General features: G+C 59.7%; 2 protein-coding genes across 9 annotated transcripts in view; both read right to left on the bottom strand.

Annotated features, from left to right (window-relative positions):
• Window positions 1–17,934, bottom strand: part of TBC1D24 (TBC1 domain family member 24) — a 30,530-nt gene extending 12,596 nt beyond the window's left edge. For 2 of the 8 annotated variants that reach the window (XM_054534603.1, XM_063717511.1), the window contains exon 1: window positions 17,879–17,928. The gene's annotated coding sequence lies outside the window, so the exon portion shown is untranslated. The other 6 variants (XM_024233938.3, XM_054534604.2, XM_054534601.2 and 3 more) reach the window with 6 other exon arrangements.
• A 603-nt stretch (window positions 17,935–18,537) lies between these two features.
• Window positions 18,538–21,731, bottom strand: NTN3 (netrin 3). Its single transcript, XM_002826007.4, has 6 exons — window positions 20,398–21,731; window positions 20,137–20,325; window positions 19,891–20,040; window positions 19,707–19,757; window positions 19,522–19,596; window positions 18,538–19,294 (listed from the first exon to the last, which is right to left on the bottom strand). Exons 1-6 carry the CDS (start codon window positions 21,323–21,325, stop codon window positions 18,945–18,947), a joined length of 1,743 nt encoding a protein of 580 aa, XP_002826053.4. The 5' UTR covers window positions 21,326–21,731; the 3' UTR covers window positions 18,538–18,944.
• Window positions 21,732–25,996: the final 4,265 nt, after the last annotated feature.

The following is a 25,996-nucleotide window of genomic DNA, read 5'->3' as shown; positions in this document are numbered from 1 at the left end:
CCTCCCTGGGTTCAAGCGATTCCCCTGCCTCAGCCTCCCAAGTAGCTGGGATTACAGGCATGTGCCACCACACCCGGCTAACTTTGTATTTTTAGTAGAGACAGGGTTTCTCCATGTTGGTCAGGCTGGTCTCGAACTCCCGACCTCAGGTGATCCACCCGCCTCAGCCTCCCAAAGTGCTGAGATCAGAAGCGTGAGCCACCGAAGTTGATTTTAATATATCCCACTGGAAAAACCTTGCCCACAGCAGGACCAGGCCTCAGAAGAAAAGAAACCCTTAAGACCATTGATTGGTTTGCTTTGTCCTGGGAGGGAAGGCAGTGAGGGCTCCCCCTTTCCCTGGTCCTGAAGGTCAGGCCGACAGGTCCACTCACATGTGCACGGCCACGCCCAGGTCACACTGCACAATCTTCCATGTGTCGGTCGGTTATCCATAGCTTACATCCCTCCTTCCCAGCTCTGGGCCCACTAGCCTCTGGAGGAACTCCAGGCCCATCCTGTCTGGGTGAAAGAACCGGCTCCTTCTTAAGGCAATAAACATGTTTCTAAACAGAACAGGAGCTGGGCAGAGCAGCACCAGCCTCCACTCAGCTGGCCCCAGATTCAGGTTGAATATTAAACTGGAAACAGTAAAAGTTGTGAGTGTACCTTGCAAAGTTCCCTTAGGGAGATGTGGATCCCAAGTTGTGTTTGCTGCCGCGAATGGTCCAGCGATGTGCTGGACTCAGAGGGACACCCGAGCTAAGGACGTGTGCAAAAGACCCCGAGGGAGCCCTTGGATTCTTTCTTGTTCCCCAAACCCTCACTCGAAAAGACAGCACGACATTTCTGGGGCTGTGCACACAAGGCAACAACCCATTTAAGGCATCTATAAAAACCAGGTCCAGGCCAGCACAGTGGCTCACATCTGTAATCCCATCACTTTGACAGGCTCAGGCAGGAGGATCACTTCAGCCCAGGAGTTCAAGACCAGCCTGGGCAACATAATGAGACCTCATCTCTACCAAAAAAAAAAAAAAAAAAAATAGCCAGGCATGGTGGCATGCACCTATAATCCCATCTATTTGGGAGGCTGAACGGGGAGGATCTTTTGAGGCCAAGCCCAGGAGTTCAAGACTAGCCCACGCAACATGGCAAAACCCCATCTCTACAAAAAAATACAAAAATTAGCCAGGCGGGCCAGGCACAGTGGCTCACGCCTGTAATCCCAGCACTTTGGGAGGCCGAGGCAGGTGGATCACAAGGTTAGGAGTTTGAGACCAGCCTGGCCAGCAGGTAAAACCCCGTCTCTACTAAAAATACAAAAAATTAGCTGGGTATGGTGGCGCATGACTGTAGTCCCAGCTACTTGGGAGGCTGAGGCAGGAGAATTGCTTGAACCCGGCAGGCAGAGGTTGCAGTGAACCAAGATGGCGCCACTGCACTCTAGACTGGACAACAGAGTGAGACTCCATCTCAAAAAAAAAAAAAAAAAAATGAGCCAGGCGTGGTGGCGCATACCTGTAGTCCCAGCTACTCAAGAGGCTAAGATGGGAGGATCACCAGAGCCCAGGAGGTCAAGGCTGCAGTGAGACCTGATTGCACCACTGAACTCCATCCAGCCTGGGTGACAGAGCAAGACTCTGTCTGAAAAAAAATAAAATAAATAAAAACAAAAATAAAAAATAAATACATACATAAAAATGAGGTCCAGATTGGTTTCCTTAGGTTAAGAAAAAGTATTTTATTACGCCGGTGATATTTGAATGCAAAAATCACAAAAAGTCAAATAGTACCAAAATTAGGGAGTAAAAATGTAGAGTTCTGTTTGAATTACCTCTCTAATCCCACTCCCCTTCTACATACAGATAATCGCTATTCACATTTTGGTATATATCCTGCCAAACTTTTTTCTTGCATTCACAGCTGAGTGAGGTTTTCTTTAAACTGACAACTGAGATGAGGAAGTAAGGGGATGGGAACTGATCAAAAACATAAACTATCCCAGACTGGCGCACTTATGGGCTTGAGTGCCCACACCCTGGAGGTGAGTTTTCACGGCCGAGTGGCTTTCCCTGTTGTCTATCTGCTGGCTGGCTGCTGTTGTACATCATAAGCCGCACCTGCTCCTATGCAGCAAACAAGGCCTCGTCTGTTCTCTGCATTCCCCCAACCCCTGACAAAGGTGCGGAGCCGGAGGCGGCGGCCGGGGAGGGAGTGAGAGGGGAGGCAGGGGCTACTGTGGAAACGGTCCAGCTTTGCAGTTAGACAGGCCTTGCCACAAAGTCCAGCTCTGCCACTTGTTTGCTTGAAATGCGGACAAGCTGTGCATCCTCCCTAAACTGTGGTTGCCATGTCTGTAGAGCGGAGCCGATAATAACACCCAACTCCTCACGGGCAACAGTTCCCAAGCAACCCCTGTGGGTTGAGCCTCACTCTGGACTGACAGGGTGGGGTGTAGGTGACATTAGGGTGACACCCCATGAACAGTCTATCCCACTCTCCGGGTTCAGGCAGCCCAAGGCAGACACTGCCAGCAGGGCCCTGTGAGGGTGCCTCCTGTGGGGGAAGCCATCTTCCTGTGGCCTCCGGGGAGCGGGCAAACCGCTGCTCGCCACAAACGCTGCACTGCCTTCACCTACAGTGTGCTTCCCCACCAGTCTCCAGTTCCCTGCAGAGGCATGGAGTGAGGTGGCGCTGGTTCTCCAAGGTGGCACCTGTCAGCCCAGCTGCCAGCAGCTCCCTGAGTGCAGAGCAGAGAAGCACTCCTCCTGTCTTTGGTCCTCAGCCTTGGGCCCAGCCTGCAATTCCAGGAAAATAGGAAAAATTCCACCTGACACCCATGAGACTCACAAGAATTACAGACACAGACAGTTTCAGATGGTGGGGATCCACACCGTGGGTCTGGAGGGTGACAGCTACTTTATTGAGGGTCCTCAGGGCACACCTCTCCCAGGAGATGACATTGAGCCAGAGGAGTGAGAAGGAAGCAGCCGGGATTGCTGAGGACGAAGCGCTCCAGACACCAGCAGAGCAGGTGCAAAGGCTGAGGGAGGAACAGGCCAGCTGCGCTCCAGGGCGCAGAGGGCAGCACGGACACACCCATGGGCCCGTGGATTTTATTCTAAGCACAGCGGGAAACTGGCAAGGGATGGGCTCCAGTCCCTGTTCTGTTGCGGGATTTACTGAGCCTGTTGATAGAAAGCACTCAACCCAGCCCGGCCGGCCAGGACCGCTCAGCTGCCTGAGGATGCTCTCATCCTTACAGGGTCCCAGGCCAGGTGCTAGAAAGGTGTTCTAGAATGCCTGGGACGTCACGGTCCCAGCGGGTCAACAAGCAGCCAGTCCTGCAGAGGGAGGTGCAACTGCACGGGCCAGAGGCAGCTCTCTCACAGGCCACCGTCCCCTCCTAATGCCTCTCTCCACAGCCGAGCTGCCCTCCATACCCAGTGCGGCTTCTTTCTCACACGGGAAGCCTCTCCAGGGACCTACGTGGCCTTTCCTCATAAACGCCATGCCTGTTTGAGAGCTCAGGGTACCTGCAGATCAGAAGCAAATGTTCGTATTCATTTGTTCGTTCGTTTATTTATTTATTTATTATTTATTTATTTTTTGAGACAGAGTCTGGCTCTGTCCACCAAGCTGGAGTGCGGTGGCGCGATTTTGGCTCACTGCAAACTCCGCCTCCCAGGTTCAAGACATTCTCCTGCCTCAGCCTCCCGAGTAGCTGGGACTACAGGCGCCCGCCACCACGCCTGGCTAATTTTTTGTATTTTTAGTAGAGATGGGGTTTCACCATGGTGGCCAGGCTGATCTCGAACTCCTGACCTCGTGATCCGCCTGCCTCAGCCTCCCAAAGTGCTGCGATTACAGGCGTGAGCCACTGGGCCATGCCCCATTCATTCATTTTGAGACAGGGTCTCACTCTGTTCCCGCTCCAAAGCAAATATTCCTTTCTTGTTTTTTTTTTTTTTTTGAGAAGGAGTCTCACTCTGTCGCCCAAGCTGGAATGCAGTGGCACGATCTCGGCACACTGCAACCTCTGCCTCCCGGGTTAAAGGGATTCTTCTGCCTCAGCCTCCCAAGTAGCTGGGACTACGGGCATGCGCCACCACGCTCAGCTAAATTTTTTTTTTTTTTTTGTATTTTTAGTAGAGATGGGGTTTCACCATGTTAGCCAGGATGGTCTCAATCTCCTGACCTCGTGATCCACCTGCCTCGGCCTCCCAAAGTGATGGGATTACAGGTGTGAGCCACCGTGCCCGGCCAAATATTTCAAAAAAAAAAAAAAGCAGCCGGGCACGGTGGCTCACGCCTGTAATCCTGGCTAACACGGTGAAACCCCATTTCTACTAAAAATCCAAAAATTAGCTAGGCGTGGTGGCGGGCGCCTGTAGTCCCACCTACTCAGGAGGCTGAGGCAGGAGAATAGTGTGAACCCGGGAGGCAGAGCTTGCAGTGAGCCGAGATAGAGCCACTGCACTCCAGCCTGGGCGACAGAGCGAGACTCCGTACCGCCCCCCCCCCCCCAAAAAAAGCTATGTGCAAATGAGTATAAGTGATTTCTATTTCCCCAAAATGTTATCTTGGTATGTCAGCTGACACATGTGACCACTGTGCCCTCTGGCCAAAGGGCACAGTGCTGGCTCTACCACATGTGAAGAGGGGCCCCTTAAATGGCTACAGGTTTTCAGACCCCCACCCCGCCACAGCCCCAGCAGCCTTCCCAGGGAGGGCAGTTCCTGCCAGACTACTGGTGTTCAGCCAGGAACATCCAACAGCAGCCTATGTCCTCACTCCATGGGAGCTCCAAGAAACCCCCAAATCCATCCCCGGCAGCAAACCCCCTGAAGGCGCCCACAGGAAGAGGCAGGCAGCCAGGGCTGGGTGGCGGCTGTCTGTCAAGGGTGAGGCGCCCTGAACTAATTTCTAGCCAGGAGGCTGGGCAGTAGCATGGATGTGGGAGGAAGTGGATCCTCACAGTGGAGAATGGGGCAGGAGGGGCCCCAGCCGGGCCCCTGGCCCCTTGGCTCCAGCAGACAAGCAGCTCACCCCAGCCTCGGGGCAGAACACAATCCCACAGCTGCTGGCTGCTGATGACTTAATTTCCTGCTCCATCTCCCTTCATCCTGGGACAGGGAGGACCTCCGAGAGAGGCTCCGGAGGGTCCCCGAGCACAGGCAGGACCCACCCAGGTCTGGGACTCCAGGGCACTCGGCCACTTCTAGTACCAGGGCCCTCCCACGAGTCCTGGAGACACAAGCCACCCCGGCAAGGCTGCCGCTAGTAACACCACCTGCCATCCCCAAACACCAAACTCCAACACCAAATTCCAGCACCAAATTCCAACACCAAACTCCAGCACCAAACTCCAACACCAAACTCCAACACCAAACTCCAGGCCTGACAGTCTGAGTCACCAGGCCTCTGCACGTCTCGCTTCTTCAGAGAGGAATGTGATTTTCCCAAACAACTGGATTTGAAAACAAACTCTCTTTCATGTGACAAAGACAGAACACACATTTAGCCTCATTGATGACATTTTAACACGGCCACTGCCAACCCCGACACCGTGCCTCCCTTCCTGGGGACCGCGCCTCCCTTCCTGGGGACCGCTCCTGTCCCGGGTCACAGCAAACGGGAGGAGGCAGCATGTGACCGCGGCTCCCTCGTCCTGCAGGTCGTCATATGACAGACCTCCACTGAGGCGCTGCCTCTGTGCCAGGGAGAGGCGGCTTGAGAGGAGGCTGTCAACCACGGCAGCTCGGGAAGTGCTAGGGGAACCCCACGGGCAGGGCTGTGCCTGCTGCTGTGGAAGCGGCAGAAAGGCATGGAGGCAGCCTGTGGGTGGGGACGGTGCCCCTCAGACGTGGAGGCAAGAGTGGGCAAAGGCGAGCTGGGCGGCCCTGGCAGTGCTGAGGGGCTGGGGTGCGCTAAGAGGCGGGTGTCCCTACACTGGGTAGGAGGAGAGTCTAGGCAGGTGACCCGATCAGATCCCCTGGTGGCCCTGGAGGAGGAACGGTTGGGAAAGGGGAGCCAGGGAGAAAGGAAGGCAGAGTCTAGACCGGGAGGGTGGAGAAGATGAGGGGACCCCCAGAGACGGCTCAGGGTTGGATCCCACAGGACTGTGGCCTGACAGTGGGAGTCAGAGCCCAGGCCACTTGGGGATGCTGGAGGCGGGGGCAAGCGATAAACAGAGAATTCCAGCCCAGGGAAGCTCCACTGTGAAGTTTTCAAAGCCAGTTTCAATACAGATGCTTCTTGGGCAAATGCCAGAGCAGCTCAGGCTGGAGGTAGAGCCCTGGGGATGAGGCCCACAGCACAGAGGGCACTCCCACACACTCCCAGATGCCACCAAGGGGCCAACTGCAGCCCCCTGGGCAAGAGGCAGCCCTGTCCCAACGTAGGTCAGTGTTCGCCAGGACTCCAGGTTGAAGAGCTGGGGTTGCAGGCCTAGGCCCCATCCTGCCCTGGCCTGACCACCACACCTATCCTGGCCACAAGAACAGCCCCCGTCCCAGCAGCTAACAAGCTATCAAGGACCCGGGGTTCTGTGTGGCTGGACCTCAGTCACGGGCCACAGAACAGGGCATGGGCGTCAGCTGCCGCTCGTCTCAGTTCTTCCCATCTGGTCTGAGCAATCCCTCACCACTTCCTGGGAGTGGGACCGGGAATGAAGAGGAAGAGGAAATGAGGCCGGGCCCCATGAGTGGGGAACCCCAACGCCCGCAGCTAGGGACCACAGGAAGGAGGTGCTCTGGCCCCGGCGGGCTTCACGTGATAGGAGATGCAGGCTCCTCTCAGCGGGCTCCCCCAGCGGGATCCAAAACACTCTCGCTCCCCACAGAAGCCCCTGGACCTTGCTAAGTGCTGCAGGGATATGGAGGAAACCTGGTTGCAGGCTAGGGAGACCGGCAGGCCCTGCCCACTCCTGAGCACTGACCACACCTGCCAGGCAGGGGAGGGCAGCACAGGCATTCCAGCCCCGGGCGCAAGATCCGCAAGATCCAGGGATGAGAGCTTCGCTGCCAGCCGGGGAAGCTCGGAGTGCCCGGAAACCCTGGGGCACAGGCGGCAGCGGCCAGGTGGGAATGGTAGAGATGGCGTGCGGGTGGCGGAGAGAGCCTGGAAGCGTGTCTGGACTCTCGGAAAAACTCTCATACCACGTTTTCCTCTGCTCTGACACCAGCACAGCAATAGGCACAGGATCTGCGACCCAGAAAATGCGGGGGTTTCTCCCAGCAGCAAGCAATCCATTCTGCAGCGGGCGCCAGCGGGGCGTCCTCCAATTCAATCCCGACACCGGAAGACATCTACCTGGAGATAGCTCAGATCCCATAAGCCCCCCACATCCCCAGACACCAGTCAGAAGTCCAGGCCTCTGGAACTTCTCAGCAACTAACTTCAAGTTGGAGTTCCCACAACCCCTGCTTTGGGTTCAATGAATTTGCTGGAGCAGCCTCAGACACAGAACTCAGAGAAACACTTACATTCACTAGTTTATTATAAAGGTTGTTACAAAGGACACAGATGAAGAGACCTTTAGGGTGAGGTATGGGAGAGGGACACGGTGCTGCCCTCCAGGCACTCCCTCCCGTTCAGCTGTCCAGAAGCTCTCCAAGTCCTGTCCTCTAGGGTTGACATGGAGCCTTTGTTAAGTAGGCATGATTGATTACCCCACTGGCAATCAACTTGACCTTCCACCTCTGGACCTCTCCCCTCCCCGCGGTTGGGGGTGGGGCTGAAAGTTCTAACCCGCTAATCCTGCCTTGGTCTTTCCAGTGACCAGCGCCAACTGGAAGCTGTCAGTCAACACCAGCGCACAGAAAGAGTGCCACGGAGATTCTGAGGATTTCAGGAGTTGTATCTCACAAAACAAGGACAAAGACCAAATAGATATTTCACAACATCACAGAGGTGCTGGGAGAGTAGGTGGAGGGACGCTGGAAGAACACACTGGATGGGGCAGGGACTGGGGCCTAAAAGCAGACCTGGAGCGGGGTGTGGATGGCAGGCATGAGGGGAGAGGTGGCCCCAGCATTCAGCCCCAGGGAGGGATTGACACGTCCTCCGGCTGGGGGACCTTCCTTGCAAGTCCACACAAAGTCTGATTTCTTCATGAGGGGCCCAGGCCTCCCACCTACCTGCTGAGAAAGGCCAGGGAACACCTAATCCTGTCCTCCAAGAATCTGCTGGATGCCTCAGAGACACAAATCCCAGGCAGAGGCCCAAAGTGCAGACACTCCCCCTGCCATACAGCCCCACCGCCCTAGGCCTCAGCCCTGGAACAATGGAGCTGGCACAGTCACCACGATGGAAGACAGCCACTGGACTCGTCTGTGCACTCAGGTGTACCCGTTCTTTCTGGAACCTTCTCCTGAGTGCCTCCTAGGCGCCTGGCACTGAGCTAGGAAGAGCTGAGAGAGAAATCGGTCACCTGGCAGTGAGGTCAGAAAGTGGCTTTGTAGACACATGTGGAAGCAGAGAGGCCCCGGGGTGGTCGCATGCCCCAGGGAGCTGAAGGGGTTCCGGAAGCCCTTCTAGGAGGCGGTTACAGCGTGCTGGGGTTGGCACAGCAGACTGGGCGTGGGGAGGCGGGGCAGGGGGAAGACCTGCACTCAGCGGCAGGGAAATACAAGACTTGCTCTAAGCAGTGGGGGTGGGGAACCGGGTAACAGGGCCTGCTCCCCACCCCATCCCAATAGTGACAGGGCACCACCAGAGTACCGGGGTGGAGAGGCAAGATCAAGCTTTTCTTCCAGAAAGATCTGTGGTGTGGCAGCCTGGAGGGCATGTGCAGAGGCCACAGCCATCAGAAACATCCACTGGGGGTGGTGAGGTGGGGAGGAGAGGAGGGAGGCCAAGAGGAGAGTGACCACCAGGGGTCTGCTGCATGTAGAGTGGGCACCCCCTAGTCCTCCCATGCAGAATGTCAGGGGTGGGAGATGCCTGCACGGGCACATTTTGAGAATGCTCCTCTGGCGATCTCATTTCCCTGACCTGTGCCCCCACTGCCTGGTGAGACTCTCAGCTATAGGACCATGTCTGACCGGGGCTGGATGGTGACGGTGTCACTAACCACGGTGAGCACAGCCGCTGGTCTTCCCCCACGCCTCCTTACCTTGCTATCTGCCTTTTACCCCCGGCCCCTGCTCCCCACCTGCCTTCTTGCTCTGGAAGTTGTCTACGGCAAACACACCACTCCCAAGTCTTCGTCCTCTCCCGAATGTACCCTTCCTCCTCTGGGCCGAGCAGCAGCCGGGCTCTCCCCATCACCACCCGCCTCCTCTCTCTCCCGCTCAGGGCCTTCCTCTCTGTGCCGCCCTCCTTTGAGGGCCAAGTTCACAGTCCTGGCTGGAAGCTCCGTGGCCTCTAGAACTTTAAAAGCCTTTACATCTCTACTTTTTTATCCAGTCCCCGGGCATTCCAGAAAACCACTCTACCCACTCCAGAGGCTGCACATTCATAAACCCGCCCATACCCCGTCCTAGAGCCCTCAGCACCCTCCTCCCACTCGGAGCTGCGACTCGCCCCATCCACCAGCCGCTCTGGCTTTTCTCTCTTGCCAGCTCAGCCTGGACCGTCTTACCAAGCCCCAACTCCCGCCCGCCAACCCCACACTCCTGTCTCAGCCATATGGATAAACTGCATGAGGAAATCAGCCCGAGGCACAAGAGCGGCCGAGGGGAAAGGGAGAAGTCCTGCCGCCTGCTCAGCGGTTTCGAGTGGCCCAGCCCTCGGTGCCACCTGGCAGCCTTCGCCGCACACCTCAGCGACACCCTCTCCTCTCCAGCTCACAGCTGCCCCGTCCCACCCACTCTACCCCAAGAAAGGGGGCTTGTCAGGCACGAGCTTCCCAGCTCTCTGCATTCCCACCACAGACCAAGGCACCCCCTCAGTCCTGGCTCTCACCTTCTGGGGATCCTAGCTCCCCATCTCTCTCCAAGGCTGCCCAGTGCTGTGACAGCGGGCCCCAAACACAGCAAACCACAGGGCCTGAGGCTCCACTCCAGCTCCACCTCTTCTCCGTTTTCCTTCTGAGCCGAGTGGCTGGCAAGAGCAGACGACACCCGGCTTCCGGCCCTCCCGCCACTGGCCGCGCTGGCCGCCAGATCTCCCAGCTGCCTTGGGCCTCATCCCGCCTGCCTCCCTGCCAGGCGTCTCCTCACCTCTCCGCGGCTGCTCCTCCAGCGCCTGTGCCTGTCTCTCCAGTGGAGCCTGCCCTCTCCTAAGCCTAGAATCCTTCTTTGAGGTCCAGGCCCGTCCCTCCAGCTGCTTCCCAGATGTCTCCGGGACAATCACAACATTCACACTCCATGTGACTCCAGAGCAATTCAGTTCCTACTCCCAGCCTCTTGCCCACTCAGGGCTTCACCCGGTCACTGTTCTCCACCCGAAACCCTCTCCTGGTGTCCCCCGCCCTTCAGGACCCAGCCCCTCCCTGCCCCTCGGACAACAGCTTCCGGAGCCCTGGCCACACAGTGCCAACTGCAGTCCCCACACTACACTGTGGGAATGTCACTGTCCAGAGAGGCAGGACACACCTGTCCCCTTTCGCTTTCTGCTCAGTCCAATCGCCCTTCCTTCACAGGCCTCCATGGGACCTCCGGGGCAGGGCCAAGCCCTCACAGAGCTCCACGCCTCCTGTCCACATCTGTCCTCACCCTCGCCCAGCACAGCCACCATCGTGGTGCTGGCTTATCCACCCAGCCCTGCTACCGGACCGTGACTTCTGCACCCAAGCGTCTCACACTATGTCCAGTGTACCCTGGGAAGGAGGGAACAGAGAAGAACACGGGCAGAGACTCAGAGAAATTGCAAACCACTTGGGCCCAAGACAAATTTAATTTTGAAGGCCAAATAACAACAGGGAGCATTACTAGTCCACCCACCCTAGGTGTGACCTTTCCTACAGGCATTTTCACATGACAGGAAGGTAAGGGGTGCTTGCCTCAGCCTGAAGCAGAGAATAGGCATCTTTCAAATATTAATGGTGACTGACATGCCACAGTGACTACCAAGTAGCCGCTGACTGGGGAACTTGATAGTGGGCTCTTTCCTGGAGGCACACAATGGAGGGCACATGCCAGGTACAAAAGGGGTATGACCATTAATGAGGTGTTAGTCACCACACCATGGGCCAGTTGGCCTGCCTGCCTGTGATGGTTGGAAGTGCAAACGTGCCTAACTGTGGCTCCTGAGCCTGCTGCTCGGAGCCTGAGCAGGGGCAGGCTGAGCCTCAACCTTGGCCAGCCACTCAAGACAGTTCCCTGTTCCCTTTCATAGCCAGACATCTTTCTTTCCCCAGCCTGGTCTGGTTCACCCAAAGGCAGGGGCTGGAGCAGGCACAGGACTCTGCTAATTCAGGATCTTTATCATCTGAGCCCAAAGGTTCTCCCCACAGCAGGTCTGGAAAAACACCCCCCAGGACACAGGAGGAGAACCAGAGGAAGAGAGCTCAGCTGTCAGCAGCACAGGAATTTTGATTGGTCTGAGTTCCAAGCCAGCGGCCGGTGTGCCTTGGAAGGCCAGGCACACATCAGGTTCTCAGCAAGTGTCTTTAGACCTGAGGAGAGACCCAGCTCGAGGTGGAGTTGTGCAGGTTTAATCATTTTATTTTTATTTACTTTTTATGTCTGGTAGAGACAAAGTCTCAATATGTTGCCCAGGCTGGTCTCAAACTCCTGGCCTCAAGCCATCTTCCCACCTTGACCTCTCAAAGTGTTGGGATTACACGTGTGAGCCACCACGCCCGGTCCTAATCATTTTAACAGGCATTCAAGACATGCTTCCTGAATGCCAGTGTGCCAGGTACCTGAGTACAGAGGAGTACAGAGGCATGGCCCCACCCCAGCCCAGGTCAGGTGTACTGACGATGCCAATTCAAGGTGCAGGTGCTGTGATAGGGTGCTTTCCCAGCGCCAACGCCTGCCTCAGCTGGGTCTTGCAGTGTGACGAAGCTTTAGCCTCAGAAGTGATAGAGACAGCATGGTCAAAGGACAGGGCCCCAGAGGGCAAGCCTGGTCAGAACTACCCAGCTCCATGAGAGCGTGGGCCGGTGAGTATCCTTTGGAGCTCTGACTAAGACAGTTCTACGCTTCAGCATAACAGGCACCAAGAAGCCAAAGGGCCCAAAACAGAGGCCTGGGATTTACTAGGCTGCCAGGAAAGGACAGCGCCTCTGAGTGCTGGGAACAGGGAGAGGACAGTGCCTCTGAGTGCTGGGAACAGGGAGAGGACAGCCCAGGAAGCCGCCAGAGCAGAAAAGTTAATGTCCACACCTCGATCCTAAGGCCACAGGTTTACCAAGGTAGGAAGGCTAGAAGGACCCTTGCCGGGAAAGGGATCACAGAGGGTAATTAGGGAAGGGGTGGAAACGATTCAAGGAAAGGTTGAAGGGACCATGTGATGAGCTCCATTTAGCATGCCACAGTGAGTGGAAGGGCTTTTACTGGAAACAGAATGGCCCACCAGTAAACAATCTCTCTCGGTGTGTGGCACCCAATTAAAATTATGTAACAATCAGGCAGACACACAGTTTCAGATTGTGGGAAATCTGTATCCTCAGTAGATTCCCAGGTCCCCTGTGGTGTGTTCTCAATGACCTGTAAGAAAAAGGGAACAGGCCGGTGTAGTGGTTCATGCCTGTAATCCCAGCACTTTGGAAGGTTGGGGCGAAAGGATCCCTTGAGCCAGGAGTTCAAGACCAGCCTGGGCAACATAGTAAGATACTGTCTCTACAAAAAAATAAAAAATCAGGAAGGTGTGGTGGCAAGAACCTGTAGTCCCAGCCACTCAGAAGGCTGAGGTGGGAGGATGGCTTGAGCCCAGGAGGTTGCGGCTGCAGTGAGCCGTGACTGCACCATCGCACTCCAGCCTGGACAACAGAGCAAGACCCAGTCTCTTAAAAAAAAACAACGACCAGGCACGGTGGCTCACGCCTGTAATCTCAGCACTTTAGGAGGCCGAGGCAGGCGGATCACGAGGTCAGGAGTTCGAGAGCAGCCAGGCCAACAAGGTGAAACCCCATCTCTACTAAAAATACAAAATTAGCTGGGCGTGGGGGCGCACGCCTGTAATCCCAGCTACTAGGGAGGATGAGGCAGAAGAATCGCTTGAACCCAGGAGGTGGAGGTTGCGGTGAGCCAAGATCGCACCACTACACGCCAGCCTGGGCAACAAGAGCGAAACTCTGTCTCAAAAGAAAAAAAAAAAAATTAACAAAAAGAGAAAAGAAAAAAAGAAGAGAGCACACAGGGGAGGGTTGCAGGAAGCCGTGGCTGCATACACACAGTCCTCGGAGGCCGTGAAGCCTGCGCCCCTGTGAGCAGGTTCTGTTGGAGGGTGTAGATAACAGCTCACAACCTTATCCACAGGCTCAGCCAGCCCTGGGGGGCCACGTGCCGGCCGCGGGCAGATAGGGGATGCTTCTGCAGCACAGCCTTTCCCCTGCCTCACCCATTCGGTCCCTCAGGGTGGAGGACTCAGGGGGTGGGGGACGCATCACACGCGTGGCCTCTGTTCTTAGTAGATTTTTTCCAAAGTTGTACCTGCTGCCAATGCTGATGGACCACACAGAAACAGGGTCCTGGAAGGAGAGTGAGGTGCCCCTGAGGGCTCTGCAGCCTTGGGTCTCTGGGTCTGAGAAGGCTTTTCCCAGAGCCCTACCTGTGGGAACGTCTGAGAGGAGCGACCCTTGGACTGCAGGTGAACCAGGTCCTTTGAGAAGAGCGACACTGAAGCTAGAGGTTCCCCAAAAGGCAAATAGACACGTGAGACAAGAAGGCCACTGCAAAGACACCGGCATCCCCCACGTCCCATACTCCATCCTTCACTCCAAGAGACAAATTAAAAGGCCAGGCCAGGCCCTGTGGCTCACGCCTGTAATCCCAGCCTTTGGGAGGCCAAAGTGGGAGAACTGCTTGACTCCAGGAATTTGAGACCAGCCTGGGCAACAAAGTGAGACCCCGTCTCTATAAAAAATGCAAAAATTAGCTGGGCATGGTGGTGTGCGCCTATAGTCCCAGCTACTCAGGAGGCTAAGGTGGGAAGATTGCTTGAGTCCAAAAGGTCGAGGCTGCAGTGAGCCATGATCTCATGATTCCTCCACTGTACTCTAGCCTGGGCAATGGGAGTGAGACCCTGTCTCAAAGGAAAAAAAAAAGAAAAGAAAAAAGTCTCTAGTGCCAGCTATTTGGGAGGCTGAGGTAAGGGGATCGCTTGAGCCCAGAAGGTTGAGGCTACAGTGAGCCATTGATCGTGACACTGCACTCCAGCCTAGGAGAAAGAGCAAGACCCCATCTCAATAAAAAAAAAAAAAAAAAAGAAAAGAAAATTAAAAGCCCACTACCCCACCCCATTCCCACAAAAGGCAACAGGTTACTGACTGGCCTTCTGTTACCTTATTAAGACTATATTAGGAGTCCACAGGGTTCAGGGTTCTGTCTTGTTTTTCTCACTCTACAAATTCTCCTGGGAAGTCCCAACCCAATCCCCAGCTTGGATGGCACACAGCATCCCCAAAATGCTCTCGTCTAGTACATTCTCCTTGGCTCCAGGCCAAAACACAAATGCTTACTGCTCAGACGTCTCGCAGTAACCTCATGGCCATCTCCACATGGTGCCAACCCGCCCCCTCACTCCACACTCTGCATGGGGTGTGGCACTGCCCGCCGCTCAGTCCTGGAACATCCCCTCCGTCCTCCCTGGCTCTTCCCATCCTGTAGCCACTTGTCTCAGAGTCTTGCTCTCGTTTTTCTTTTGAAACAGAGTTGACCAGGCTGGAGTGCAGTGGAACAATCATAGCTCACTGCAGCCTGCAACTCCTGGGCTCCAGCGATCCTCCTGCTTCGGCCTCCCAAAATGCTGGGCTTGCAGGTGTGAGCCCTCGAGCCCAGCTGAGTCTTGCTCTTTTCTGTGCTGATGTCTCTGGGTGTGCCATGACAGTCCCTCAACCGGCCTTGGCCTCTGTGCGGCCCTTCACCTCCCTGGCCACCTCTGATCAAGTCACTCACAAACCCAAGATCTTCAGAGGCTTCATGCCAGTCAGGGTGAATTCAAACTCCTAGGTAGAACTCAAGGCTTTTCCCAGTCTGCTGTCAGCCTAGCTCACTCACTTCACCCAGTCTACCCTGGGGCCACCACTGCCCTTCTCCCAAGAGCTGGTGGGCAGGAACCACGCCTGCCACTTTATATCCACTGTCCCTTTGGGGGAAGGCACTCTCCCTCACTTGTTCTTGCCGCTCCTGATCATCCTTCAAAATGAAGTTCAAGTCCATCTCAGAGCCCCACCCCCACCACAATCCAGCTGGATGCCACGCCTTTGCGCCCACAGAAGGCTCTGTCCACCTCTGTGGGAGCTTCCACCATGTGTTTATCCTCCTGTCTCCTCACTGCACTATAAGCTCAAGCGCAGAGACCAAGTCTTAACATCAAATCCACAGAACGCACGGCATGGTGCTGCCTATGAAGTGTGAATTCAATAAATGAATTTTTATTGTTTTGTTTTTCAGAGACAGGGTCTCACTCTGTTGCCCTGGCTTGAGTGCAGTGGCACAATCACAGCTCACTGCAGCCTTGAGCTCCCAGGCTCAAGTGATCCTTCTGCCTCAGCTTCCCAAGTAGCTGGGACCACAGGCACAAGCCACCATACTTGGCTAATTTTTTATAGAGACGAGACCTCCCTATGTTGCCCAAGGTGGTCTTGAACTCCTGGGCTCATGTGATCCTTCCACCTCAGGCTCCCAAAGTGTTGGGATTGCAGGCGTGAGCCACTGCACCTCGCTTAACAAACGCATGTTGAAAGGATACAGAAAACCATTGAATAATGAATTCAATTTGGTCCTCAGTAAAAAGCCTGAGGTTTTGTTTCTTTGATTTTATCTCCAATTGAAAGGCAATGTTTGAAAACAGCCACTGAAATTGCTGCTTTGAGTTGAAAAGGACTTCTTTCTTCCATTTACAGAGTTGTCATAACAGAAAAGGTATGCTCAGACAGGTAAAACATTGAACAGGGTAAATGTTAAGTGCTTTTTTTGTAACCTGCTTCATTGTCCTTATGTACTTTAAACCAGAAACCATATAAAGGCAAACATTTAATATGTTTTCGGAGCTTGGCTCAATCTGTAGATAATTAAGAGCAACACTGCATGCCCAAGGTCACTCGAGCCTGCTGGACAGTCCTGGCAGGTGTGGTCAGCAAGAGCTAGCAAGGCTACCCTACAGGTGACTTTACAGACCCTGGGTGGCCAAATTTATTGTTGTTATGAAAACCCTGCCTAGATTACTTCTGCATCTCGGAAGGTCACCCTCAACCCAGTGCAAGCCACTGCAATAGTTCACATCTATCATTCCCACAAAAGGACCTTGATCCACTTCACCCATCATGTAGACAAAACCTCCAGTCCGGCCCTGCCCAGGCCGGGGGGAAGCAAAGATGAACAGTGTGGCTCCAGCCCTCTTCACAGGGAAAGACAGGCTTCTAAGTAGAGCAAGCACTCCCCAATAAGTACTCCATGTAAAGCCTTTATCTGAGTGTTCAGATTAGATGAGGATCAACCCTCAGAATAAAAGGCAGTGCACGCAGGGGTCATGCCACAGGCTAGGAACAGTAACTGTAAAATCTTCATAAGATTTTCTGATCTCCTCTAATCTGGATTGGTTTTTTTTTCCCAGTGTGTGTTCCTTAAAATGAAAAGAACCTGACTGCTTGTCTTTGCTGCAACTGAGCAAACATTTACAGGTGCCTACTGTGTGCTGAGGACAGAGCCCTGGCCCTCGGGCGGAGGAAACGCCACGTGCGCCATCTACGGGTGCCTACTGTGTGCTGAGGACAGACTGTGAAGACGGAGCCCTGGACCTTGGGTGGAGGAAACGGCCCACGTGCCAAATAATGGGACGGTTCCTTCTGCACACTGCCTGGAAGTCACCTGGTGACTCCAGAGCAAACACAGCAAAACAGGGAAAAATCACCCGCTAGTGCTTCTATCAGCACTGGAAGGGCAGGCTGACGCCCCCTTTCTGGAATAAGCTGCTGGGTAAAGACAGTGACATCGGCTTCACAACCACAGCCACCAACCTAACAGTCCACCTGCACCTCCACACCACCCAGGTGGCTTTTAGACAACCTTTGGCCTTTAATATCACCCCCGCAAGCAGTAACCCGGGGGCCACAGCGCGTTTCCCTGCGGGGCACGGCCGTCAAAGAAAGCCTGTGGCCAGGCCGCGGGGACTCCCGCCTGGAGGGGGCGGGAACAGGTGCAGCCCAGCCCAGGTGGGGCCGGCTCTCCCCTCCGCTGTGCTGGCTCAGGGCTGGGAGTCCCTGGCTTCTACCTCCCAGGGCCCGAAAGACAGCGGCCGCCTGGCACGGCGCACCCAGAGGGGCCCCCCACTGGACAGGGCCGGGGGCTGGCGGACCCCCAAGCGGGTGGTCGGTGGGGGCGTGTGTCATCCCTGGGCAGGGCGGGGCGGGGCCCGGGGCCGTTGCAGGTCCACAGGGCAGGACGTATCAGAATCTGTTGCAATCTCACCGAGCCCCGAAGAGGATTTCCGACCCTGCGGAGACGGAAAGCGCCCCAAGGAAACAGTGACACAGTCACTCTTCCAGACGACACCATGCCCTGGGCCGGGCCGGGGGCCAGCGACCCAGCAGGGATCGGGCCTCGCGCCCAGGGGGTCCCGCTCCTGCGCCCCCGCCCGTAGGCCAAGCCGCAGCTGCAGCGCCGGGCTGTCCCGGGCTCTCGAGCCCCCAACCCCCGCGTGGCCGGGGATCCCCGCCTCGAATGGGGCCCGCAGCCCGGCCCCCACGCTCCCGCCCCCAGCACGCGCCGACCGCGGTGACAGCGGGGACCCGGCCCGGCCACCCCGCCACTCGCCCCCCGCACGCCCCGAGCGCACCCACCTCCGCGCGCCGCTTTCTCCTCAGCTCACCGCGCCGGCCTTTCTGCGCACGCGCGCGCTCGGCCCCGCCCCCGCCGAGCTCTCGCCCTGTGCCCACCCCCGAGCGCCCGCGGAGCTCCGGCTTGCCCGGCTCTGGGCATGCGCGCTGACGGTCGGCGGCTGCCGCGGCGGAAGCAGAGGCCGGCCGGGAACCGGTCCCGCGCGGAGGGGAGGCAACGGCAGTGCGGTCCCGGGGGTACAAGCCAAGGGGGGCGGGGGGTGGCACGGCCCTGCCGAGGGCATCGGGGGCCGGGAGAGCCGCCTGTCGGAGTCGCCGCCCGGCCAGGTCACGCGTGGATCTGGAACCGCGTGGGCACGACGTCCCTTCTCGAGTCGGGGGAGAAGGGCTGGAAGGAGGTTCTGGGACGGGCCCTGAGCTGAGGAGCCGTGGCGCCGAGGGTCAGAGACGCGGCAGAGAGAGGGACGGCCGGACGGAGCCCGCAGACGGGGACACAGGCGGCCAAGAAAGATGCGGGACCCGGCAGCAGACGCCGCGGGGCACCCGGACGCGGACGCCCAGCCTGCAGGGGGCCAAGGCCACCGCCCTCGCGGGGCTGCAGGAGGCAGGGGACGCTCTGTCCCCCCATGGGGGTCCAAGGCGCCTGCGGTGGCCACAGTCTTTGGGGAGGTCAGCGCGCTCCCTGGCGGGTCGCCGCACGGGTGGGGGTGCATCACAGCGGCCCCGGAGATGATCTGAGATCCCCGAGAGGGCCCGGCATCACGAAGGATTCACAGCCTTCCGGGTATCCCAGTGCCCCTGGGACAGGGCCGACAGCCAGAGGGCGGGAGACCATGGGGTCCTCTGGGTGTGTCATATCACCCGCCTCTGTGCGGGGCGGGCTGTCGCTGCGCCGGTCACATCCCCCCAGGGCCAGGCAGGAGGTACCGAGGGAGCTGCCGGCGGGGACGGGGCGGCGGCCCAGGTGGCGACACGCGCGACGCGAGCAAGGGCTCCTTGGCAGGCGAAGGCACAGGGTGAAGGTGCGCCTGGATGTAGGAGCAGCGGCCGCCCCGCCCAGCCGGCGGGCTCAGGCGGTGCTGCAGCGCCCCCGCCGTTCGCGTCGCTGCAGCCTCCGCAGGCGCCGCGTCCACGCGTCCCTCCAGGGCAGCACTAGGCTTCCGCGGGCGGCGATGAGCCCCGGCCCCCGGCCCCCCGCGCCCCCAGCCGCTGCTCCAGGCCCACCCCCCAGCAGGAGGTAGCGGCGGCCGGGGAGCAGGCGCGGGCAGCCGCAGGCCGCATCCCCGGCGGGCACCCACAGCGCGCTACTCCCGCGCCGTGCGCGCTCCTCTCCGCTCCGGAACACGGCAAGCACCGCCACCGGGAAGCGTGTCCACGCGCCGCGCGCCTCGCCGCGCGCGCCCACCGCCACCTGCACCGCTGCGGGGAGAGCGAGAGGGGGCGGGGTCACGAAGGGGCGGCCTGCCCGCGGTAGGGGGAGGCACGGGGAGGACACCAGGAGGACAGTGGGGGCTGAAGGGGCGGGGTCGCTGCCCGTGGAGGACCTGAGGGATGAGGATGGGCCTTGGGGCCCAGCAAAGGTCAAGGCATTCCAAGGGGAAGCTGGCGGAGGAGGGAAGGTCCGCGGGAGGCCTGAGGGCACCTACCATAGTCCTTCTTGCAGAACTTCTTTAGGCTGATGCGGTAGCTGCCACGGGCAGGTTTGCAGTGCGAGTCACAGTCTGGGTAGAAGGTGGAAGGCTGGCACAGACTCCCTTTCCCCACCCTCTCCTCCCAGAGCCCCCTCCCCCAAAGTCATGCCAGTCTGAGGCTCTGTCCTGTGTCCACTCACCCTGGGGCTGCACAGGGCTGCTGTCCTCAGTGGGTCCAGGGATAGGGGTCTCTGCAGAGAGGGAGGGAGAATGGCCTGTGATGGAGGGGCAGAGAGATCTGCAGGGCTCAGGGAACAGATGGGACAACAGCAGGGAGCTGGGGTGGCCTTGGCTTGGTGGCTGAGGCGGGGCAGGGTCACTCACTAACACAGGGCGCCACTGGGGAGCGGCTTTGCTGGAAGCCAGGTGCGCAGCGGTTGCAGGTGAGGCCAGTGACGCCATCCTTGCAGGGACACTGGCCTGTGGTCTGGTTGCAGGTCTTGCCAGCAGCACCAACGGGGTGACAGTCGCAGGCTGAGGACAGAGGTGGGAAGGGTCTGGTCAGAAGCCTGTCTGGGGATCTGGAAAGTCAGAGGGTGAGGGCCTGCAGGTGGCCGGTGGTGGGCTCACCCCTGCAAGCCCGACGGTCACTCAGGGCACGGCCAGGGTCTCGATAGAAGCCCTCCCGGCAGTAGTGGCAGTGGCGGCCGGCAGTGTTGTGCCGGCAGTTGAGACAGACACCCCCGCTGCGGCGGCCGGACAGTCGGTACAGCTCCATGTTGAAGCGGCAGCGGCGGGCATGGCCGTTGCAGGAGCAAGCTGCAGGGAGGGTTAGGGTCAGCGGCAGGCTGGTTGGGTCCAAAGTCCCCAGGCCACCCTCCAAGGCCTCACCGAGGCAGGCGTGGGATTCCCGGGCAGTGGCCCGCTGCCATGGCCTGTCGCAGTAGAAGGGCTTGCAGCGGCCGCAGTCAGGGCCCTCGGTGCCGTGCCGACAGTCGCAGATCAGGTGGCCCTGTGTGTCCAGCAGGCACCGTGAGGCATGTCCATTGCACTTGCAGCGCCCGCCCACCTGGAGGTCGGTGGCTGCGTAGGAGTAAGGGACGAGGGCCTCCATGTCCCTGGGGTCACCCGCCGCGCTAGGCCTTGTGAGCACTACACGGACGTCGGTGGCGGTCACCCAGTCTTGGAGCACTGGGCTGCTGTCCAGGTCCAGGCCTGGGGGGCTGCTGTCCTGCATGCTGAAGGCCAGAAGGCCGCTGCCATCAGGCTGGGCCTGGGGTGCAGGGAAGCACAGGGCCTCAGGCCCTGGGCCAGGTGGGCCATCGGCAGGGGCAGGCAGACGGCCATAGTCCAGGTAACAGTGGGAGGAGAAGAAGCCCAGCGGGGCCCAGCTGCGGCCATGGTCCTGAGACTTGAGCAGGGCCACGGAGGCTGGGGGAGCTGAGCAGAAGCGCAGGCTCACGAAGACCAGCTCAAAAGCCTTGCCCAGGGGCACCGTGAGAGTCACGTTGAGGGGTGCCCGAGGCAGCGACTCCGAGCGCCAGCACAGAGGACTGGCCGTGCCCCCTGGGGAAGTCAGGAGGGCGGGGGGGTGTGCCCGTCGCGGGTCGGAGGCGTCGCAGGCCAGAGTGGCCGGCCGCCCGCACGTGCTGGAAGCCAGCACCTCGCGGCCCAGGGCGGCGTTCACCAGGCCTGGCACGCAGCCGCGGGGCGCACCCCCCTCATCGTGGCAGGGGTCGGCGGGCGCCGGCGGCCCAGGGCTCAGGGCGGCGAAGAGCGTGCCTGCCGTCAGCAGCAGCCCCCAAGGCCAGCCAGGCATGGCCGGAGCCGCTGCGGGTCAGCCAGCGGCCGGGCCCCAAGACGCTGCCCTCGGGGAAAAGAAGCCGCCTCCGCGGCTCTGCCCACCAGGCCCGCAATGCCGAGGAACAGGGCCCCCGGGGCGGCCCCAGCCCGGCCCAGAGGTGGGAGCAGCGGCGGGCACGCCCCGGGCCCAGCACAGCAGCGGGGATGTTGGCGCGTCCTCCCGCTGGGCCTAGGGCGATGACAGGCGTCGCCCCCGCTCCCGGTGCCTCCGCCCGCGGAGGCCCCACCCGCCGCTCGCACTCACCCACCGAGGGCCGGGCAGAGCAGGTCTCCCGGCCTCCCGGGAAGGGCCGTGGGCGGGCGGGGCCTGTGGTGCACGGGCCGCCGCCTCCTCCCGGCTGCAGCGAGGGCGGACGAGCTGTGCCAGGAGGAGGTGGGGGGCGCAGCAGGCGCAAGCCCGGGCCCAGCCGGGGGCGGGGCTGCTCGGGTCGGGAAGGAGGGAGGGGAGGGGAGGGGGCCTCATCGCAGAGCTGGAATCAGAAGCAGATTCAGACGCGGGCTGGGCCAGCGGGGAAGGGGGCTGGGAGGCCCGGGAGCCAGGGGAGGGGCCGGGGAGCCAGGAATGCGCTGGCGGGAGGGGTCTGGAGGGGGACAGCTCAACCTTCGCCGCCCGTGGGGGACCACCCAGCAGGGTCCTGGGCCCACAGCCAGGCCTTTACTGCTCCTGGGGCTGTGCCACGTGCTGGACGGGGGTCTGGGTCACCTCCTCCCTGAAGCCCATCAGGCAGGCAAGGCCCCGGGTCTCACAGCAGAGGCCCTGGATGCTCCCCGGGTAGGGAAGCCAAGTAACCACCAGTTGAAGGGTCATCCCCAAAGCAGCATCTACTCGAGTAGAAGGAACCCAGGATTCGGTCAGGTCTAATTTTGAATCCAAACTGCCCCATTTCTGGCTGCATGGCTTGGGCTCCTGTTTCCTCATCTGCCAGACGCCTGTTACTCAGCACGGGCTCTGAAGCTGTTGGATTTGATGAGCCTGAAGTGGTATCGGGCCCAGGTTGAGAGCTGCACAAATTGGAGTGTCTCCTGCCCGTGTTGAGGAAGGGGGGCACCCCCGTGGGCCTGAGCTGGGCTAAGACATGAGGCCAGCATCCCCCGCACCAGGCCAGATTCTGATCCCAAAGCTCCCTGGGTCTGCAAGTTTCTAGCTGCACCTCTGCCATGGGCCCAGCTAGCAGGGAGGACATGGAAGCTGGAGGGTGGTATGGGGTGGCTTCTTGGGGTTCGGGGGCTTGGTTAGCTGTTGAGGACCCCTCTGCAGGGGCAGGGAGTAGGGTTTAATCATGGGAAGGGGCTGGTCGCAACCCAGAGCCCACTGCCCTACGTCACAGCACGTTTGGGCAGGGAAACTGAGGCAGAAGCCCAGCTGGGTGGCCTGGGGACTAGCTGGGGATGGGGTAGCTGTGCCTGGGAGCGACACCACCAAAGAGGGTCCAGGAACAGCTCTGGTCAGAGAAACCTCCTCCCCTCCTACTTTCAGGTCCTTGACAGAGGAGGCCAAGCATCCCAGGGAGGGGCAGGGAACAAGTTCCGTGCAGGGCCAGCATCAAGGCCTGAATGCCCCGTTTCAGATGGGAGGCCAGGCCTGCAGCTGGTGGAGGAGGCCACGTGGGTACTACCCTGGACACGGCCAGAGATGAGCAAGGACCAAGACGAAGAGGATGGAGAGGCAGAAGCATCGCGCTGTTTGGGAGAGGAGGCGCAGGAGGACACGGAAGCCTCCTAGGGGAAACTGAAGGACCAGAGGAGGGAGCAGGAGGGCCTGACCATGGAGGGGAGGAACGGGAAGACAGGGTGACGGGGCACCTGGCTTGGCTCCTGGAGCAACTGACACTGGCTGGTGGGCACCTTCTCCTGGCCATACATCTGCATGTAACAGTCACAGAGGCACAGGGATGGGGCCACTGGAGGACTGAGCAGAGAGGGCTAAGGGGCTCTCTCTGCCACAGGGCCCCTGCCCCTCAGCTTCCTGATAAAGAAAATGGGAATTGTGTCCTTTACAAGGTGAGGGACCTGAACCTGACAGGGCTCACGCTCTGCTCTGTGGGTCAAGCTTAGAACCTGAAACGTCCCAACCACCCTCTTCAAGGTCCTTCTGGCTCCCAACCCCCAACCCCCGACACTCCACCCTAAGGGTGAGAGGAACCGTGGGGGGACTATGGGGGCTGAGATCATCATTCTGGGACAGTGGAGAGAAAAGCCCAGGCCTGACAGAGGGAACCCGCTGGCCAGAGACAAGCCTCTGGGGAAACCCAGGCTGTTTCTGGACGTCAGGGCCACTGCCAGACTGGCTGCCAGCCAGGCTGCAGGAGGGACAGTGGCCAGCAGCCTCTTCCACCCTCATCAGAAGGGCTGGCTTTGTCTCCAGCTCAGCTTCCTTGTGAGCCAGGACTAGGGTCTGCAGAATGTCTGGTGGCTTCTGGGGTGGGGGAAAGTAGGTGCCTGGGGCTCAGCCCTGCTGCAATTGTTCATCTGGGTCAGCAGCAGCGGCGGGAGGCCCTGTGGGCCCAGAGGGCCATTGTACCACCAGCTCCCCAGGGAGGAGGCCGCTGGTCACAGGGCCTCTCCCCAGGAACAGACCTCTGCAAATGCTACTCTGCCCCCACCCCCAGCCCTCGCAGATGGTGTTTGGGAGTTAGGAAGGGCCTCCCCACAGCGCCCAAGCGGCACTTATTGCTCTCCAGGGACCTAGCCACCTGTCCCAGCCCTTGGCTGGGGCCTCTCCCACCTCCCACCTCTCCACTGGCCCTGCCCCCTCCTGGCACCTTCTGCAACAAAGAAGCTCCGCCTCCCCTCCCCCCACCTGCAACTCAGGCCGCAGTGCTTCGCCTCCCCCTCCCCATCCCACCCTTCACCCCTAGAGTGGCAGCTCCAGCTTTGGGGCACAGGCTGGGGAGAGGGCATAGATGGGCTGGACAGTCCTAGGCGGCAGGGAGCTGAGAGTCTTTCCTGTAAGATGCCCATGGATCTAATAATTCCCTGCCCAGCCCAGAACCTGCTGTCTCCCCCCAAGACGCCTGCAAGCCACGACTTGTTCACCTATTGCACATTTATTGAGCGCCTATTATGCCTCGGGGGGTTTCCAACCCAGCTCCGAAGGCAGACAGCCCACGAGCAGACACAGCGCCGGCTCCCAGCCGCGGGTGGTGTGGCCGAGCCCGCATCGCGCTGTCCTGCACCCAGCACCCTCGCGCCGGGTCGATCCCCCAGCCTCGCAGACTGCTGCCCAGCCAGGCCGCTCTGCGGTCGCGCCAGCTCTGCGCGCCAAGTCAAAAGCTGAAATGCGACGTTGGACGGAGGAGGGAGGAGAGGGAAAGCAGAGAGGGAGCGAGGGAAACGGCCGGTGGCCTTCTCTGCCCAAAGGGTTCCAGAAGAAACGATTTGGGGATAGGGTGTGGCGGGCGGCCTCTGCGACCGCGCTTGGCACTGCGCCCGCCCGGCCGGGGCGAGGTTGGCGGGAGGGGCGGCCGGCTCGCGGTGACCTCCATGGGAGGGGGCCTCGCCCGCGGCTCAGGGCGCCCCCGGCTCCCTGCGCCCGGCCCTTCGCCTCCGCCGAACGCGCCAGCACAGGAAGGCGGCGGACAGGAGCCCCAGGCCCGCACTGAGCGCGGCTAGCGACGAGCCCTGGGCCAGGTCCAGGCGGGGTCCCCGCAGCGAGAAGGTGATGGCCGTGGCAGCTGCACCAGCCAGCACGGCCACGGCACCGAACGGCAGAATGCAGCGCGGCCACGTGCCCCCCGTGGCCAAGAGCAGGGCGCGCAGAGCCCCGGGGGGCTCCGGGTGCGCCAGACCCGGCCCGGGGGGCGAGGCGGGCGCCGCGGGGGGAGACTCGAGCGCGCTCATGCCGCCAACGCGGTGGCCGCGCTCGGTGGGTGGTGTGGACGCCCGCGCAGTCCCAGTGGCGTTCCGAGCTCGCCACGTCAGAGCCTATTGGCTCCAGAGGCGGTGACGCCAGCCGGGAGCCCGGGGAGTCAGCCGCTGCCTCTGGGTTTTGGCGGGGAATCGGAGTGGGCGGGCGTTAATCGGAGGAGGAGGCCTGTCTTTCCCGCCCTGGACTCCTGTGTCGGGGCCTCCTCAGGACCCCCACAGAGCTATCTAGGCCGCCTCCCTGCTCCAGGACACCACTGTCCTCTGGGTTGGCCCCGGGATTGGTGGATCATTGAGTCAGTGCACGTCTGGCTCCCATCAGGGCCTGGCCGGTGTAGGGGGGGATAGCACCCCTGTCCTCCTGAGACAAACATCAGTAGGCATGGGGGATGAGCCATGAGCAAGTCAGCCAGTGAAATAAGGTCAGGTAGAGACCACCTGCTCTGGAAAGCCACACGGGTACAGTCACAGCGTGGTTGGGGGTTTCAAATGAGTCAGTGGCTCCTGCAGATAGAGGCACCTGGGCATAAGCCTGGAGGCAGCAATGGGGTGGCTGGGAGGGGCGAGGCTGGCTGATCTGCACAAGAGGTGCGACCCTGGGGCTGCTGCCAGGCTGCGGGGGCAGGGGGTGGAGCTGCTCTGTCCCTGGAGGCGCCCCCTCAATGCAATGAGGACCATGGTTTTTGGTTTCCTGTCTTGGTCTCTGTCATCTGGTCCCCAGCAGCCCTCAACTCGGGACTCTGGGTCCGAGTGTGTTTCTGGC

The sequence above is a fragment of the Pongo abelii genome, chromosome 18 (genome assembly GCF_028885655.2).
Source record: "Pongo abelii isolate AG06213 chromosome 18, NHGRI_mPonAbe1-v2.0_pri, whole genome shotgun sequence".
Taxonomy (NCBI): Eukaryota; Metazoa; Chordata; class Mammalia; order Primates; family Hominidae; genus Pongo; species Pongo abelii.
Note: the sequence above shows the minus strand (reverse complement) of the source record. Positions and strands in the feature narration are given on the sequence as shown.

Excerpts from the sequence above, each read along its gene's own strand:
- NTN3 (XM_002826007.4), bottom strand. The coding sequence starts at position 21,325 with ATGCCTGGCTGGCCTTGGGGGCTGCTGCTGACGGCAGGCACGCTCTTC. Across the intron at positions 20,041-20,136 it reads TGACCGTCGGGCTTGCAGGG|CCTGCGACTGTCACCCCGTT; the intron begins GTGAGCCCACCA and ends CTCTGTCCTCAG. Across the intron at positions 19,597-19,706 it reads CAGCCCTGTGCAGCCCCAGG|ACTGTGACTCGCACTGCAAA; the intron begins GTGAGTGGACAC and ends CCTTCTACCCAG.